At 38.1% G+C, this 19041-nt stretch overlaps 1 protein-coding gene across 5 annotated transcripts in view; it reads left to right on the top strand.

Moving 5' to 3' along the window:
• Positions 1 to 19041, top strand: part of SPTBN5 (spectrin beta, non-erythrocytic 5) — a 129559-nt gene that overhangs the window by 86746 nt on the left and 23772 nt on the right. For 4 of the 5 annotated variants that reach the window (XR_015797002.1, XM_088145500.1, XM_088145499.1 and 1 more), the window contains exons 44-60: positions 630 to 754; positions 1411 to 1577; positions 3182 to 3366; positions 4772 to 4849; positions 5586 to 5758; positions 6142 to 6232; positions 6579 to 6725; positions 7263 to 7400; positions 7648 to 7904; positions 8102 to 8288; positions 9201 to 9413; positions 10550 to 10746; positions 14170 to 14374; positions 14791 to 14985; positions 15398 to 15553; positions 16426 to 16643; positions 16903 to 17092. Coding sequence is in view for 4 of the 5 variants with exons in the window: in XM_088145500.1 (XP_088001626.1) it covers positions 630 to 754; positions 1411 to 1577; positions 3182 to 3366; positions 4772 to 4849; positions 5586 to 5758; positions 6142 to 6232; positions 6579 to 6725; positions 7263 to 7400; positions 7648 to 7904; positions 8102 to 8288; positions 9201 to 9413; positions 10550 to 10746; positions 14170 to 14374; positions 14791 to 14985; positions 15398 to 15553; positions 16426 to 16643; positions 16903 to 17092 (2922 nt within the window). In the remaining variant the exon portion in view is untranslated. Of the gene's footprint in view, positions 1 to 629; positions 755 to 1410; positions 1578 to 3181; positions 3367 to 4771; positions 4850 to 5585; positions 5759 to 6141; positions 6233 to 6578; positions 6726 to 7262; positions 7401 to 7647; positions 7905 to 8101; positions 8289 to 9200; positions 9414 to 10549; positions 10747 to 14169; positions 14375 to 14790; positions 14986 to 15397; positions 15554 to 16425; positions 16644 to 16902; positions 17093 to 19041 lie in introns of those variants that run through there. The other variant, XM_088145502.1, reaches the window with a different exon arrangement.

Here is a 19041-nt window from a genome sequence, read left to right as displayed (position 1 = left end):
GCTGCTTTTTTATGCTGCCTTAGAGCTGTTTCAAGGGACAACTTTGTTTTATAATGTCAGCTCTTATTTAAACCACTGCATTTATATTGTGGAATATATGAGAGTTGGAAATATCCAAATTCCATAAGAAAATATCTGCAAATGTTGAAAAAAACATCCAGAGATTCAGCATTCCATGGCATACATGTTCAAGGGGTGAAAGAATTCACCATTCTGAAAATTTCTGTGGTGACTAACATTAGCTGAAATTTAGCCAAAGTGTAATACGTTTTTTTCAGGCATGCATCAATAAAAGGGCTTTCTTTTTCTCCCAGAATATTTTCATGGTCACTGTCTCCTGATTTACCATATTGCTAAAAAAAACTTTTGTGTCCCAGAGGGTCTTTTGGGATTAGTTTAGCTTTGTATTATGTTACTATTGCCTTTTGCTTGTGGGTGCTTTTATAACTAGCTTTATTTTTCCCGTCTATGCATTTTGTATATTTTTATTCTCTTTCTCTTTTCATTCTGATAACCCTTTTGAAATGTCGTGAAGGGAAAAGCCTGATACAGAATAGATTTTTAAATTAAAAGAATAGCTTCAGAAGGAAGAGCATGTTAACTAGATAGAGTGCTTATGTTTCTTTTAGTCACTGGAACCAGAACTGTGCCAAATTTGTGAAAGGAATCCATCCACTATCAGTAACAAACTGACTACAAAACAAAAGGAAATGAGAAACCACTGGTTACGGCTCCAGAATCAGGCCAATCGAAGGTAAATTCAAGGTGCAATTCAAGATGCTGGTTATTACCTTTAAAGCCCTACATGGCATAGGACCAAGTTATCTACATGTCCCATCAGAGCAGATAGGGTAGGCACGTTCCAGATGCCTTCCATTAAATGTTGCCGCCTTGTGAGTCCATGGAAGCATGCCTTTTCCATTGCAGCCCCTGCCCTATGGAGCAGCGTCCCCCCTGAGATCCAACAGGCCCCTACCCTTCTACCCTTCCAGAGAGCACTCAAGACCTGGCTCTTCCCCCAGGTGTTGGGAATAGAGCCAGGTCAGGATGAGATGAGAATGTGGGTGGCATCGGGAAGTGTGGTGGTGGTGCCAGGTTTTTCTGTTTTTAGTTTTATCACTATTGGTTTTATACTGTTTTATTGGTTGTAAGCCACCCAGCATTGTTTGAAAATGGTCAGCTATACAATTGTTATAAACAAACAAATGTTTGTACAAGGCCCTGTCTTCTGTTAGTCCTTCAGGGTAGTCCAGACAAGAAGCACAACCATGAGTATTAACTCTGTCTTTATTGTAAGTTTACATTAACAGAATCCTGAAAGTCTGAAAGTACCCCTCCCGTCCCTTACTTTTACTCTCCTGAAAACTAAGGATACTCTCTTCTGAGATGTTTTCTCTACCACCACAACAGGGGTGAGAAGCTGACAGCCTCTTATCAGTTACAGAAGTTTAACTCTGAACTGAAGGAATTACTAGATTGGATTCAGGAAGTCAAAAGTCAGATGCAAGTTGGAGATCTTCCTAAAAGTCTAGCTGAAGCAGAAAGTCTGATAGAGGAGCATCAAGAAATAAAGGCAAGTATGCATTATATCAGCAGGACATGGCTATCTTTATAATAGTTTCCATTACTTTAAAAAGTACCCAACTAGCAATTTCAATACTTGACAACTGAAATAACACTGATTGAAGCAATAAAACATCAAGTAATTACATCCTCATTTCTTATTTCTGTGCTTACTTTTTGAGCTGGAACATTCTCTTCTAAGCCCAAATGTAGTCTGTTCTCTCTCTGAACTTCATTTTTATTCGGATTATGCTAAAATTCATAGCAGTGTATACACGGGTACATTTTTGCAAGTCTAGAACTTACAGGAAATATCAGCACTCTGCTATTGGCAAGTTGGAAGCCGTATTGTAAATACTTATTGGTTAGAATGGTTCTGCCACTGGAGAAGCCTGCATATGGACAAACGTTCAAGCAATCAGGGATAAAAAATGCTACTAAATACCCCACTCAGGGTGGGTGCTGGAGGTTAAGCCTATGAGGTCAAGACAAGTTATAGAGGAGCTCTCTTAGAATATACGCATTTGGAGACAGGGTACTAGGCCTGTATTGTATTACAAACCTACTTCTGAACATCAGAGAGGGAAAGGAGGAACATCAGTGGTAAGCAGTGTGAACATACGCACTGAGACACTGAAAGCTCCATGAATAAGATGCAAAGTCTCCAAGAGGCAAGGAGGGAGAAAAGATTGATGATAGATGCTGTGGCTGTTCTAGTTCCACTTGGAAATGAGATGGGATGCAGGAGCTCATCAGGGAAACAAAGATGAGGACATCATCTTTTCCTTCTTCTGAGGAAAAGGTGGGGGCAGGAACACCATGAAAACAGCCAGTGAGGCATGTATTTTGCTGGCAGACTAAAAAAGACATCTGGAATACTTGATAGTATCCACAGCTTAATTTAGTGATTCTTAAACTGGGGGTAATGGAGGCATATCCTGGAGGCAATGGAGCGGTTTGTAACTGCTTATTTGGGAGTTGAGGATCCAGTCTGGGACTGCTGCTGCCAAGATGCCTGTGTAAAATAACAGAGGCTGGGTTTTGGGGTTTTGTTTTGGGTTTTTTGTTTCGTGGGGATAATGACATTATTCAAGACTCAGAAAAGGGGTAACGGGTCAAACAGTTTAAGAACCACCGGCTTAACTTCTTTCATAAATCTGAAATGATGAAAGATATCAGTTAAATAAACATATTTCATGTTCTTTACTGTTAACATCAAGAATACAATCATAAAATGCTGGATAAAATGAAATCTGATGTAAACAGAAAAGAAAATTGAAATTTGAGGGACATTGTTTGCTGTGCAGTTACTATCCTCTATTATTGGTGGTGATGTTGTTTGCTTTAATAATGTACAATTAAAAACATATTTCATTTATAGCTAAAAGTTCCCAGATTTAACTAGGAGAAAAACTAGTCTTTGCTGATCTTTATATATTTTTTCAAACTCTCAAACCTTCCTGTGTTACTTTGGTTTTCCAAACCAAGCTCTCCTTACTTTCCACATAAATATTAACAGGGGAAGGTTGCTGAATAAAGTCTACTTTTTTTCCAAAAAACCTGAATATTGATTCTGCACAAACATTTGACATCAATCTGTCTGTCATCTTTTAGGCAGAGATTGAAGCTCAAGGGGAAAGGTTTGGTGTTCTCAGCAACTACGGTCAGAAACTTGGCAATTCTGGCCATTATGCAGCTCCTGAGATCCATCATTCCCTCATCAGATTACAACAAGCATTGAATGAAATGATCCAGGCCTGGCAAGAACAAAATTTAAAACTGCTTCAAGCCAGGGACTTACAGGTAGGTAAAAGATGATGATAATTCTGGAGCAGCCAGCAAAAATAAGAGTAAATGCTGTCAGGAAGATTTTTTATTGGTAGCTTCTGCATGACAGATGGAAGAAAACAGGGGTTGCACTAGATCCAGAGGGTATTGTTTTAAAGCTTGGAACCCTCTCTAATCAAAAGGAGGGAGAAGATAGATAGATAGATAGATAGATAGATAGATAGATAGATAGATAGATAGATAGATAGATAGATAGATAGATAGATAGATAGATAGATAGATAGATATGAGAGAGAGAGAGAGAGAGAGAGATCCCACCTTTATTATTTTTATAAATAACTCAAGGCGGCAAACATATCTAATACTCCTTCCTCCTCCTATTTGCCTCAGAACAACCCTGTGAGGTGAGTTGGGCTGAGAGAGGGTGACTGGCCCAAAGTCACCCAGCCGGCTTTCCTGCCTAAGGCAGGATTAGAACTCACAGTCTCCTGGTTTCTAGTCTGTTGCCTTAGCCACTAGACCAAACTGGCTCTTTCTATTTACACTTCTATTTACACTTCATTTCTTTTTTATTTGGTTCCTGAAACTGATCCTCAGCAAAGCCTCAAACCATCAATTTGCTGCTGCTGCTGCTGCTGCTGCTGCTGCTGCTGCTGCTGCTGCTGCTGCTGCTGCTTCTTCTTCTTCTTCTTCTTCTTCTTCTTCTTCTTCTTCTTCTTCTTCTTCTTCTTCTTCTTCTTCTTCTTCTCCTCCTCCTCCTCCTCCTCCTCCTCCTCCTCCTTCTTTTCTTTTCTTTTCTTTTCTTTTCTTTTCTTTTCTTTTCTTTTCTTTTCTTTTCTTTTCTTTTCTTTTCTTGTACTTTTGGTTTGGTGGAATGTTTCTCCTTACATGCATCATGGCAGGGCTTGAATTTTAAATAACAGGAACTGGAATTTTTGTCAAGGAATCATGTTCATGGTCTTTTCTCCCTGTGTAGAGAAAACCTTGGAAGAATGCATATATTTAAGGGTCCCATTTTCTTTGAAATGATGCACAAGTCAGGAAACACTGTAGTATACTGAAAGACTACGTAATGCATGCAGAAATTCTTGATGCAGTCCCTGGCATCTCCGGTTAAAGGTTAAAGTGGTGGGTAATATGCCAGTGGTAATTCTCTTAGACTATAGAGAACTGCTGACAATGTCAGAGAAGTCTATGGCTATCATATCTGTCCTGCATAAATATGGATAATTACTAGATGGCTGTAGAACAGAACAGTGGAAGTATGGTAGCCACCAATCTTGGTGGATAAAATCTATTTATTTATGCAATCTTTATGCAATCTATTTATTTATGCAATCTATTTATTTATGCAATCACTGAACTTTGTAATGTCATAATAATATTGGGCAGTGACAGAGTTTCTTTCTCTCCTAAACAGACATTCCTTGGTTATGTGGAAGAGAGTGAAAGTTGGCTAAGCAGCAAAGAGGCCTTCCTGACAAACAAAGATTTGGGGGTAAGTGCAATAGAGTATTTTCACCCAAGAGTGAAAAATGTAAGCATACAGCAAAAATGCAGAACAAACCCATTTTGGAGCACTTACTTTCAGTTTTTCCCTACCAAAGTCCCACCGAATCTCTCATTCCATCATGTACCTTTTGGGATTCTTAGCAAGTTTATTGGATTTGCCTTCTGCTCTGTAGCATCATCCTCCAACCTGATTTTGCTGGCGTATATTCTAGCAAAGCAGAAGTACATGCAGTATGAGAATTTTTGGAAAAAACTGCAGTCCTCTAAAGATTATATCTGAGCTCTATAGACCTGAAAGGAAACAAAGGGTACTTTGGAAGGAACTCAATATTCTTTGATTTCATATTCAAAAGGGGAAGTTTCATGGAAACCATTTGAAGCCTGTTTAGTGTAGTCACCCCCAAATTAAAAGCCGTTCTCTTGTTCTCTGCATTCGTGGCTGATACAGGTTTAGACAGTTTACAAACATAACTCTTCTAATGGAGACTAGGTTGGAGAAGGCTGGAGTAATCATATTGCATTAGATCAGCTCTTCCCAACCTGGTCATTCTTCAAATGCCAACCAAGTCCCACAATTCTTATTAATTGCCATGCTGGCTGAGACATTTTGGAAGTTGAAATCTACTCATCTGGAGTTTGGGAAAGACTAGGTTAGATAAACAAATGATCTGTTCTAGAAGAAGGTAGCTTTCCATATTATTAAGTTGTTTCAATTGATTCAGGATTCAGTGTCCAGTGTGGAGAGTCTGCAGCAAAAGCACATGCAATTTGAAGAGGACTTGAAAACGCATCTGGAGAAGATTGATACAATAGTTTTCTTTGCTCACCAGCTGAAGGACAGTCAGCATTATGATTCTGAGAATATAATGACTAAGTGCCAGGCTGTTTTGAGAAGGTACCGTTCAAGTATTTTCTCCAGTTTCATCTCTAATATCCTATACGGTTTAACCACCCCACCCCTCTCTCCTCTGTTAATGGGTTTTTTAATTACCTACCACTCATTAACTACATTATCCTGTGTTTCAAATAAAAGCCTGGGAGAATACAGTGACTGTCTACCCACCTACTCACTTTGGAAAGAGGTTAAGATTTATGGGATGTGCTTGTTTGGGGAACACCTCTGCGGTGGCTTTTGCTGTTTCGATTCCTCATACTTTTTGCATTTTCCTGCCACTACTCTGGTGAAGATTTAGCTTATATTTGAAATCACTTCTGAAATGAAAAACAGTTCAACAATCTGTGTTGCCTGACATCACCAGTAGTATTTATTCTTCCTAGAAAGGAAAAACTTCTGGAAATCACTTTAGTTCGCGGGCGTCTGCTGGAGGAGTCATGGCTACTACAAAAATTTCTGCATGATTCTTTTGAGGTATAATATGTTGCATTTAATTTCCTGAGACATTATGAGAAAGTACATTTTGTAATGTAGAAATATAGAGGAGAGACAGACAGACAGACAGACAGACAGAGACAGACAGACAGACGTATTTTCATGCCAGAAAAAGACATTTGAAAATCTCCAGTACTCAACAAATGCCATAAGCCCTAGCCAACATAGCCAAAGCATATAGGAAGAGATCAAATTGCTTGTTCCTGGTTCCTGGATGACTTGCTGCAGTTCTTTCAGGGTTTCAGATGGGAGACCTTTCCAGTTCATAGAACTACTAGGAATTTAATCTGATCAAGATCTGACAATTGTGTTTTTCTATCCAAAGATAGCTGCCTGGATGAGTGAAAAAAACAGTATTGCCCTTGATGAGAGCTGGAGAGATCCAAGCAATCTTCAGGCTAAACTGCAAAAGCACCAGACTTTCCAGGCAGAGATTGTGGCTAACAGCAACCATCTCAACAGAATCAAAACAGTAAGTAAATATCTAATTGGATTATATTATATTATGGATTATAATTATTCAAAAAAATTCAGAAGAGGTACTTCAGTATACATATGAGTATGAGCATAGTACCTCTTTAAAGCTGCTATGTCTTCTGCACACAAAAAATGGCTGCTTTAAGGAGTTTCATTACACATATGGCTGCTTTAATGAGTTGATTTATAAAAGTAGACACTTCATTCAGGCTTCTGCAAAAGTCTGACAAAAGATGCATCTTCTTTAAGGAGGTGCTGCACCCTTGTTCCTACACATTCCAAATAATTTTTGAAGCCTGCCCACTACATTTCAAAGGATGACACTTCCTGAAGAGGTGCTTCTGGAGGCTTTCTGAAGAGGTGATTCTGGAGGCATCTTAGTTAAACAAATGATTTGCAGTCTTATCTTAAGCGAAAATAAAAAATAACTTGAATCGGATTATAATGATAAGATTGTTGGAAGGTATGGCTGTTTAAGGACAACATATAGAAAGCTAAACCATCAAGAGATGACTGAGTGTCTTTATTGCAGGAAGGAGAGAAAATGCTCCATGAAGGACATTATGCTTCTGATGTCCTCCAGTCTAGACTCCAGGAAATAGATGAACTTTGGGATGAGTTGCTGGAAAACTGTGAGGAAAAGAAAAGAAAATTTCTGGATGCTTACAAGGTAAAACAAAACAGGAAGGAACCCGAGCCTTTAGTGCTAGCTGTAGTAATTCTAGAAATTGACCTGGCTGGCTAACTAATTTCCAATTAATGAAAAGAAAAGAAAAAACTAAAATAAATGTATTGTGTTTATGTGTATGCTTGTGAAAAGCTGTTGTAGAGACACAAAGGATACTAGTAGCAGCAGCAGCAGCAACAACAGTGTTTAAATGTCATGATCTTTATGGACTTCTTCCCTCTGGCTTCAGGCTGTGCAATTTCTACATATTGTAGACGATGTGGATAAATGGTTGGAAGATCTAGACAGTGAGATGAAAACAACAGAAAGCAGTGATAATCTACTGATTCTGAATGATCTCCTAAAGAAACAGGAAGAATTGGAAGCCAGCTTTGCTGCCCACAGGGACCAGATCCAAAGTCTGATCAACACAGTGCAAGAACTCCAGCAGGAGAAACATTTTCTAGCAGATGAGATAGAGATCAGAGTGGACCAGGTGGTACACAGGTGCTTAAATGGTTCTGCGGTTTCTCCCTACTCTTCTCTCCCTTCTAAGTATTCTAATTTTCACCTTTAATACTGTTATCATCCTTCCTTTCTCTTTATCAGCCTGGTGTTTTTAATTGTAACAATCAATGCATATTAGTCTATAATCTTTCTTAATTAAAAGCAATCAAACCCACAACTTCATTTTGAATCTCCAGATACAAAAGTTTTAGGGAGCCACTCCAGGAAAGGCGGCAATGTTTGGAAGCCAACAGATTGCAGTACCAGTTCCTCCAGGATGTCAATGAGGAGTTGACCTGGATTCATGAGAAACTCCCTCTGGCATCTTCCAGAGACTATGGCCAATCTCTGGCAACCATACAGAGCTTACAGGAAAAGCACCAGGTAAAGTAGCTAAAGTGACAGAGCAGGAAATACTGGAGTAGTGAAAAATGCGAGAGAAATTCTTTGTCACTTCTTCCATTGCTTTTTAAAAATTATTTTAATTTATTTCAGCTAGCTCACCGTGAGGTCTACAAGCTCACTTTCTGTTCTTCAGAAAGTTGCATGTTTTTCACACTTCCACATCGCTGCAAAATGAATTAAATGAACAATATCTTCTTCTAGAACAGTATTTCTCAACCTCATGCTGGCTGGGGAATTCTGGGAGTTGAAGTCCACACATCTGAAAGTTCCCAAGGTTGAAGAACACTGCTGTACACATTCAGAGGGCAACAGGAGGGAGAAAGTCGTGCTAAGTCATAAGGCAGCTTCTGGCAGCATATATGAAGATATACAGTATAGGAATATGTGAGCACAGGCTTTGTGTTTTGTAAGCAGTGATTTATAGCATAGCATTAGCTGTAATACAAGGCTACTATGGATATAGTATGGATAAAGAAAGAGTGGTTAAAACAAGTCATGAGCTTAACAGCAAGGAGATCTTTGCTTCACGTATCAGCCATTCTCCTTACTATACCTTCCAGACAAGTTGAGGAAGTCACATGGAAGAGTCTACGCCTCTTCTAGGGTCTTGTTCACTTACATCAGCCTGGTGAGAAGGCTGGGTAGGAGTGATTTTTATTTTTACCATGGATTTTTTCCCCCAATTTTTCACCCTTTGGTCACAATGAGAGGAAATGTCTCTGTACCTTTCGGGCACATAGCTATAATATAATAATAAAAACATAGACAGACTCGCAGTCTGTTACATAGAAAAGTCCAGCAAGCATTTAAAAAGGAAGAGAACAGGAAGTAGAGAAATATATGGAGAAAATCCTTACACTTTTAAAACACATCTTACTTTGTATTTTCCAGAATTTAGAGAATGAGATTAACAGCCATGATGCTTTGACTAAAGCAGTTATCAACTCTGGGCAGAAGCTGGTGAAGGAAAAGCAGATTGCTTCCCAGACAGTCATGGAACAAGTAAAGGAATTGACCATTTCCTTTGAAAATCTGAAGGATGAAGCTCAGGAAAGAAGATGGAGGCTTGTACAATCTCATGAAGCCCAGCATTTCCTCAGTGAGGTAAAGTAGTGATGGAAAGCCATTTTCAATTGTTACCATTTAGATCCATGAAACTATGACTATTTTGCCAAGAAGGATGCAACTTTTTTTCCAAACCAACTTGGCTGAACTGACTAGATGTCTTTATCCTGATGCAGTCCTTCTCTTCTGCCCTGCTCCCCACCCCATCTATGTTATTCCAGGGGATTCTTGCAATTCAGAAGCATCTTTCCATAGGTTGGTGGGTAGCTATTTAGACAAACAAAATCATTTGCTCATTTGGTGTGAGCAAACCCCTGCTTGTTTGTGTTCAGATACACATATGTGAAGGATCAGATGTTTTCTATTAATTTAGTAAATACATTATTAGAGTCTGAATGGATATTATTGCCTAGCTATTATGAAATTAAATCCTGCTATTTTCAGGATGTATAATTAAAGACTTGAGTAATATAACGTTTCCTGTTTTTGGAAAAGTCTGACTCTCTGAGGGCCAAAGTATGAGATTTATATGAGATCCATGACCATTTTTCTTAATTTTTTCCTTCTCTTAGAAGAAATTTGGATCAGATTTCTGGAACTGGGGGTGGGGGAGAATGGAATTAAACTCAACTTCCTGAAATGTTTGAAACTTCTCATCTGAACCCGAGTGATGTAGGACTTTTTTTTTTCCTGAAGTTACCCTTCCTCTTCCATGGAATTTTATGAGGAATCCAGTCAGCATCTAGCCAGCATCTTCCATATGTAATCCTTCCATCTTTTCCTGTCTTTATTCTACCTCTTGCTTCGTCCCACCTTCAATTCTGTAATGGAGTAAAAGATGGAATAGTTGCACAATACCTTTGAACTGGCAATGTTAGGAACTATTAAACAGCAAATATCCTTAATTTAAGGCTTTCCTTTCCTTTTGGGAAAGTTATGTACAGCAATTGCATAGTTTTTGCATTTTTAAAAAGTAATGTATAGAATACTTGACAGAATGGATTAACACACGTATATATGCTGTACTGACATGATTAGGATTTACATTGATCCACATACCTCTAGTTGAGAGCACACCTAGTTTGCTGTCTGTGTTGAATATAGTTCTGTTTCCGTAGATTATATGTTGGAATCTGTTTCGCATGCAAGTCCCATCATCACTGCATTTCTTTCAGCTTTTGGAAGTGGAATCCTGGATGGCAGAAAGGGGGCTTTTGCTAGAAATCACAGATTATGGGAGAAATGAAGAATCAACTCAAGTACTGCTACGTAAAATGGAAGCTACCAAGCTTGACCTAGAGGGATTTAAATCCCGAATTGAGAAGCTGAAGGAAACAGGAGACTACCTCTTGAACAGTAACAACCCAGAGAGGTAAGTGTCTGGAGAAACACTCTAGGGGAGAATCAACTAATAAAACAGTCTCTGTTATTTTCAAGACTTCTTCAGACATTACTTCATAAAGCCCCTTCTCTGTGCAAATATTCGTGCTACGTGAATAGTATAAATTTGCTCTGTCACAAACATATGTATTATAAAACTTAGAACAGCCCTGTAACTATATGATTGAGTTGATAAATTTCAAATGAGCCAATTTTATATTCCTCCCTTTTACTTCTAAAAACCTTGATTTTTAGTTCCTTCAAATAATATTGTAGAACTTGATTTCTTTTCATTTTTTCTTTGTCCCTTCTCACAAAATTCTTCAAAACTTTAACAAGCCTCTTTTGTAGTATAGGAAAATTATCCAGGTCACTTTCTTGTTTTGTTTCTGTATATCCCTTTTAATTATTAAGACATCAGCTGGTTTCTTTTGCATGTCCAGTGTTAACACCTTTTTCCATGTCATTCTTGTAGCCTGTCATTTTTAAATCCACTTTCAACTCAGTCTTGATCTTGTCAGACCAAATTAACTTCTGGATCCATTGTTCAAAAATATCCTTCAATATGTCCAATGTTAAAATATTTTGCTTCATTCTGTAATTCTAAGTCAAGTTTGAGTGTTCTTCTCCTTTAATTATAATCTTTAGTTCCTTCTCATTCCCTCTCATGTCCAATTTTTAAAGTCTTAACTTATTATGTTTTTTTTTTTAATCAAAACAAAAGCATTTTCCCACAGGAAGGATTCTTTATAATTAATTCCAAAATCTTATTTGAAATTTATCTTGATCCTTCATCCATTTGTAACTTTCTAAAACCAAAGTTTTAATCACCCTTTTGCTGTTAATCCAAATAAATTTTTTTAAAGTTCTTAAACTTACAGTTAAAACTTCTTTCGCTAAGGACTGAAGGAAACTCACCCACTGCTGTAAAACTTGCCAATCCAAAGGTTCCTAGCCATTTTCAAAAGTGATTAGAAACGAAGTATGTGAAGGCTGGTGTGGGCCTTCCGGGCTGTGTGGCCGTGTTCTGGAAGTTTTGTTTCCTAACGTTTCGCCAGCATCTGTGACCGGCATCTTCAGAGTGCAGGAGCACAGACAGGAGCAGTTCTCTCTGTGCCCAGAACTACTCCTGTCTGTGCTCCTGCACTCTGAAGATGCCGGTCACAGATGCTGGCGAAACGTTAGGAAACAAAACTTCCAGAACACGGCCACACAGCCCGGAAGACCCACACCAGCCATCGTATGCCGGCCGTGAAAGCCTTCGACAATACATTGAAGTATGTGAACTTAGTGTCCTTTCAAAGACACTGACTGCAGTTTGAGCAAGATGGCTATTCCCTTGTCTCCCATGGCAATAAACCTGCCGGAGATCACTGTCATGCAGTCTCCTCATGAGGAACAACTGTCTGGAACAATCTCAAGTCTTTTCTTTGTCCAGAAAGGAATGATCAAAGAGCCAGTCTACTTGCCAGCTCTTCATTCCACCACAGTCAGCAGTTGGTTTATTTGATTGAGGCTAAAATAGAAAAAAAATATGTTACCTATGGTAATCCTTAATGGAATTTTGCTGACATCAGTATTGAAATGACGATGCTTTATGGATTTGTTTATAGATAAGAGTTGGGATATGGGAAGAAGAGATCATTTGTTGTATTTTAAGAGAAGGTGATAAGTTACTAAAATTGTTTGTACTTTTTGTGATGAAGGTAGGAAGTCACTTCTTTATATATTTCTTTTCTTTTTCTTTGCCATATTCTTATTTTTTCTTTTTTTTCTGTTTCTGTTTCTGTTTCTCTTTTTTCCTTTTTTCCTTTCTTTTCTGCACCTTTTACTTTTTCTTTTTATTCTTTTAGGTTTTTTTTCAGTTTGTATTAGTTTTTATTCCTGTAATTATAATTTGTAATAAAATTACTATTAAAAAAAAGATACATTTCAAATGAACCTAGTGTGATCTTATCTAATATGGATCTGAAATCTTACTTACCAGGCTTTCTTAATGTCCTGGTTAAGTTTTCCTGTGTTGTCAGGAAGTTCAGCAGGAAAGGTTTTCACTGACATGTAGGTAGGGATACAAATGCGGAGTCTCTTATGCATGGCAGCTGCTGGTTGCATCAGATGGGGAGATGGTCAGAGATGGTCAAATGGCAAGGAAGAAAATAGAGAAAACAAGTTATAGCTTAGCTGGTTGCAGACAGTTTCTGATGCCTAGCAATCACTTCTTAATCACAGAGAATCCCGGGATGGTTGGTAAAATCAGGTTGTTTCCAGGCTTGGCTCTTCTCCAGAGGATTTGAGGATGTAAGTGGCTGTGAAGTGAGTGGTTGCAACCATTCACATGAATAGGGCAAGTGATTCAAGGCATGCAAAAACAAATTAAAAAAATAAAAAAGGCTGGAGTGACATGCAGAAGCACTTGGGGTAGAACAGAGCTATGGGGCTCTTTATCCCTTAACAACTTTGCATATTTGCACACTTGATTAACCATCTTCAGTAAACTGAATGGGAATTCCTTTGTAGTTGGAATTTTTGTACATATGTGTACATACATGTGCAGCTGGGAATAACAAGGCACGTTATAATTTCCATATCATTGTATTCTGCCACTTCTGGATGACATATATTCCACATAAGCAGTTTCACTTTTTTACTTTTTGTAACATATTGCAATAATGAAAAAAAAATCCATATGTTGCTCTGGTTCAGATTTCTGAACACGAAGCCTCACCTTTGTGGAGAATTCATTCATACAATACTTCAGGTGGTTGCAGGCTTTCAACAAAATGACAGAATCAATCCTAACAAAAGAAATAGCTTTATTATCTCTTCTTTCTGTTTGTTCTGTATTCAGAGCATCCTGCTGGGGCCTCTTGTTTGTTTGTTTGTTTGTTTGTTTTTTCAGAATCCATGTTAGTTATTTTAATCCAACTGTCTTCTGCATGAAGCTCGCATGTTCATAAAAGCTAGCCATTTTACATTTGATAATCAAAATTTCAAATTCACATGTAGGAGGCTTGGCAGGAACTACAAATATCACATCTGATTTATCAGAAATGTGTTAGATGTCCCTTTTTCTGTAAGTAGAATGCCATCAGGGTACAAAAAAAGTGGTGATCCTGCTCAGATTTAAGCATGCCTTGGGTTACATCTGGAATTAATAAAGGCCCTGAATATACTATTCTAATTTTGAAAACAATGGATTTGTCTGGAACCAAATGATACTCATGCACATCTTATATGTGTATTTTCAAATTTCAGACCAACACTAATAGGTAGAAAGACAGATAGATAGATAATAAATATAATTTTAACTTAGTTTGAGCTAGACAATGGCTATATATGAAAATTGCTGGGAATAGGGATATAAATGAATGTACCTATTTTCTAAAGTTAACTCTCTTTCTTTCTCTCTCAACAGTTCAACTTTCCTGCCCAAACTCCAGGCTGTTTCAGAACAATACCTTTCTCTCCAGGAAAGAGCAGAGAGACAAATAAAAGGTTTGCAGGAACAATCTCAACTGCATCAGTTTGAGAGAGAAACCCAGTTAGTGGATGCTTGGCTGTTGAGCAAACAGAATATGGCTGAATCAGATAACTATGGTCAGGATTTGGAGAATGTGGAGGTAAAACAGATGTCGTCCTTGGAATACTTCAACTAGACTATTTTATTATTCCTGACATTCCTTGGTTATTAAGTTACATAAGAGATTGGCTACAGGTAGCAGTGGTTGACATATGTTTATTACTATCAGTTGTTAATAATACTAAGGTACAAGACTGAAAAAGCCAGATTTTTTTAAAATTTGCACCAAACTCTCAATAAATACAAAGACATCAGATATTTTCACCATTTAATTGTGCAAAGGTTCTTGAAGATACTAGTAATCAAAGTGCACACTTTTTGAACAATGCTGACTTTTCATACACTGTTCACCACTTTTTGACATTATCTTAAGACTAATATCAAGAAATAGGAGGATTTTGTAGGTATTCAAGATTCTGAATAACTCAGACTGTTATTTCTTTGTCCATTATACAGGTTCTAGAGAAAAAATTTGAAGATTTTATGAAAGAGGTAGAATCTCTAGGCCGTGCCAAGATCCTCCTGATAAATAATTTAGCATCCCATCTTAGAACTGGGTGTCATAGTCAGATAAGCCACATCCAAAAGAAGACCCAGTATATCCATGACAGATGGGAGAGATTGCAGCAAGCTGTCCAGACAAGAGCAGAGGTGAGCTTCCTGGTATCTAGACGGGCTCAAGAGGGCATGAATGAGCAATGTATGGCTTATGTGTTGCATATCACCGCAGCCCTTTTTTGTAGTTTTTAAAAATTAGATCACCCAAGTTTGGCAGAGTGATTATGAGCTTTTGTGTTAAACAGTAATATGAAGTAAAATAAGTGTGTTGAGTTTTTAATAAGCTTTATACACCTTTTTGATTTTCTTACCTTCCCCAAACCTCCAAATTTGAAAAGTTTTAGGTAAACTCATCAGGTATTTAAAATATAATGTATATTACATGAAGTGTAATACCATAACAATGTGAGTCAGTATTCCTCACTTGGGTCTGTTGTACTTCATGAGCATTTTTAAACTGGTTTGTTAGAGACAAATCTTACTGATATATTTTTCCCTTCATCAGAATCTCAGGGCAGCTCATCAGGTTCATCAATATGATCGTGATGTGGATGACCTAAAATGTTGGATGCAGGAGAAAGAGGCTGTTGTGGACAGAGATGATTATGGTTATGACCTGCCTGGAGTTCAGACTCTCCTTAGCCAACATGAAGGAGTGGAGGTTAGTGGAAACAGCCACCTTGAAAAAATTGACATTACAGATATAACCAAAAGATCTGACATTTCAGTCTGCAGAAGTTCCAAGTTCACAGCCTTAAAGCAGTTCTCTTGGCTGCTCTCTTAGTATAAACTCTTAATAGCAGTCTACACAGGGAACACTTGACATTTCATTCATTCATTCATTCATTCATTCATTCATTCATTCATTCATTCATTTTTATTGTGTTTCATATTGCTTCTTGTGCGGGATAATTGATTTTTTTTAAAAAAATTATAAAATCATTGTAAAATAGAACAAAAGTTAACAGCAGTAAACAACATAATAAAAACAAAGTAAAAGCAGAGTGTAACAGTATATTTAAATCAAAATATCAGAGAGAGTTAGGATTGTTCCTCACCCCCAAATCAATGCACTTTCTTCAAGTCCTTGAGTGCTTTGTCCTGTCAGATGACCTCTATTCTCCCTCTGTAACACAATCAGCGAGTGCTGTTGTCTTAACAAGTTTAATATGGGACAAGTTAAGTAAAGTGATTAGCTGATTTCCTCCTGGCGGGAAAAATATCCACCATTTGTAGGGGAGCAGGCAAGTATTGACCAAACTTGTGATGGGGGCTTCTACATTACCCAGAAGTCCCTTTCCATCTACCACCTGGTGCACAGGTGCCATCTCACATTGGTTCTCTCTCTCTCTGACTCCCTCTCTTGCTCAGTCGGTCCCCTTCTACACATTGCTTGGGACTGTATTAATGGCAAAGAGGAAAAGGTGATTCAGATCCATCTCATTCAGCCAATAAAAGGATATGAAGCCCTATGGGAAAGAAGCAATAACTGTGCCTTGAATATTCCAAATTGTTTTCCTTTGTGTATTACAGAGGGAACTAGCGGCCATCGCAAAAGAGCTGGAAAGGATTAGAGGAGAGGCCTGGCATCTGGGTCACCTCTACCCCCTGCCCAGGGAGAACATGATGAACAGACTTTCTGAGGTTGATGAGTGCTGGGAGAAACTAGACAAGAAGTCTGCGGAAAGGAAGCTGAAATTGCAGCAGGCTGAACAAGTCCAAATCTACTTCAATGACTGCAGAGAGCTGGTGTATGTATGAATTAGCCTGATAGAAAGGGGAGCTTCCTTTTATAACGTTGAAGGCCAGCGGGGGGGGGGGCAGATGAAACCTTGATACAGCAAATTTTAAAAACATTTGGATATACTGTATGCATATCTATATTCAATGTTTCAGTGCAAACCATATTTAACATTTTGACATATATATGGATTAATTGCTTACCATGTGCCCCATGTATCTACTAAGGCAATAATCCCTCTTTTTTTTTAATTTTGGGGATTTCTGCAGGGCCTGGGCAAGAGAGATGCAGTCTCTGATTGTCTCAGAGGAGTTAGCAAATGATCTTCTGGGGGTTGAATTGCTTATTAAACGCCACGAGGAATACAAGCGTGACATAGACAAGCAGTGGTTGAAATATGAAGATCTGGAGCAGATTGGAAATAATCTGGTGAAGGAAGGACACTTTATGTGCATGGAAGTAAGCTACTGATTAAAGAAAGCAATTAGCTTGAAATAGCAGTGATAGCGTATCGTGAAGCTTCAGGGTATATATCCATAATATGGTTAATCTGTCTGCTTCTGTTATTTTATATTTCTGCATTTGCACTGTTGTTGTGAGATGCCTAGAACTACATGAGAATGAACTTTAAATGTTTAAAATGAACTGAATCAGTGAATGAATTCACTGCATTAGGCCATTGGAGTGAGTGACCTATGAACTGCCTTCTTGCAACTCAGTTCTGTTTGCATTGGTAAATAGGATAGCATAAATTATTGTTATTATGACACACACACACAAGGGGAGGGCTCTAGGAAAAGGAGTTAAGACAAGACTGGCGCATGATCAAATCTAAGATTCTTCTTGCATCAAAGCAGGAAAGTTTGCATGTTTGGTTTCGACACTTAATATACAAACATACCAACCTTCCTAACTAGGTTCAGAAAGCAGCCGTGACCTGACAGCAAGAAAAAAATAGGAGCATGACATCAAGATCCTTGCTGAACCCAAATGAAACTAATGGAATAGGATACTAGTCAGTGAGATACCAAAGCTCTTCTCAGAATGCGCTAGGGCAGACTAAGCATTAGCATGTATGTTGCTTACTACCTATCTTCTTGAAAAAGTCAGTTTTCACACTCTTTTGCCCTGGGCTTGTTTCCTGAGCAAAGCCTAAACAGTTACAAATCCACTTACCTTTACTAAAATGCTTGCAGTTGCCTCGCTTTCTAGTTGAAGCTGGTATTCTCTCTCTAATTTCCTTACAGGGCTTGTCTGGGGAAGGACTACCTATTCTTTCAGAGAGGCTGCAGAGCATTTAGGCACTGGTTCTGTAACTTTCTTATAGCGCAATCTGTAAAAAAAAATAAAAATAAAAATACAGTTTTAAAACTGAGGACCTCATAACTGCCCTTGAAAACTGACAAGCTGTATGCCCCACTACCAGAAGTCAGCAAAAACCAAGTTTCATGCTTTCCTCATGCTAAACTTTCAGAAACGATATGCCAATGCTTGTACTTTATAAAGTGAAAAATGAATGGGCCTTTTGGGGCATATGCATCTCCTTCCTTCCTTCCTTCCTTCCTTCCTTCCTTCCTTCCTTCCTTCCTTCCTTCCTTCCTTCCAGCTACAAGCTACAATTCCCAATTTGTTTAAACTGGAAAATTGTGGGTAACAGTTCAACAAACTATGATTTTAATAGGGTTTAATTCATCCTACACTGAATCTTAATTCTACACATCTATAACACAAGCAGTGATTCTTGGAGATGTCCTTGCACAAGGAAAATTACTCTGAACAGTAAAGCCTTAACCTGACACTGTCCAGATATGTTGGGACTGCAACTCCAAAAATATTAGCTGGAAATCCAAAAATATTAGCTGGAAATTCTGGAAATCCAAAAATATTAGCTGGAAATTCTGGAAATCCAAAAATATTAGCTGGAAATTCTGGAAATTGCAGTCCCGTACATCTGAGTACATCTAAAAGATACCAAGTTGGGCAATGCTGAGGTAGTTAATTTAACTTGTTTCACTTCTTTAAAAATTACTCTGAATCTTGTTTCTAAAGTGACTTCAATAAACATCAATTAATTATTGCACTTGTATTTGTGGTATGAATGTATAAATGACTTAGGAGATTCCAGTTTAATTTTCTTTTCAACTGCAAGACTCACTTGTCTTACCTTCTTTTCAGAGTGATTGGAGGGTCAAAATATGGATGGCATAAGGCACCTAGATAAGGTTTCAGAATAAATAAATTGATCTTGTGATCTAAAAAAAGCACAAACAGCATAGGGAGAGAATAAAATTGCAACTTGATATGAAACAACCTGGTCAAGTTCAAGATCCTCCAGAGCTAAACCCAACATGTGATCCTTCAGAGTCTATGAAGAAAGTGGGAAGAAGAGAACAGGATCTATTTGAAAA

This window comes from Python bivittatus, unplaced genomic scaffold (assembly GCF_059951505.1).
Source record: "Python bivittatus isolate LINGU-HERP-01145 unplaced genomic scaffold, Pbiv_v1 ctg000480_np1212, whole genome shotgun sequence".
In the NCBI taxonomy this organism is placed as follows: domain Eukaryota; kingdom Metazoa; phylum Chordata; class Lepidosauria; order Squamata; family Pythonidae; genus Python; species Python bivittatus.
Note: the sequence above shows the minus strand (reverse complement) of the source record. Positions and strands in the feature narration are given on the sequence as shown.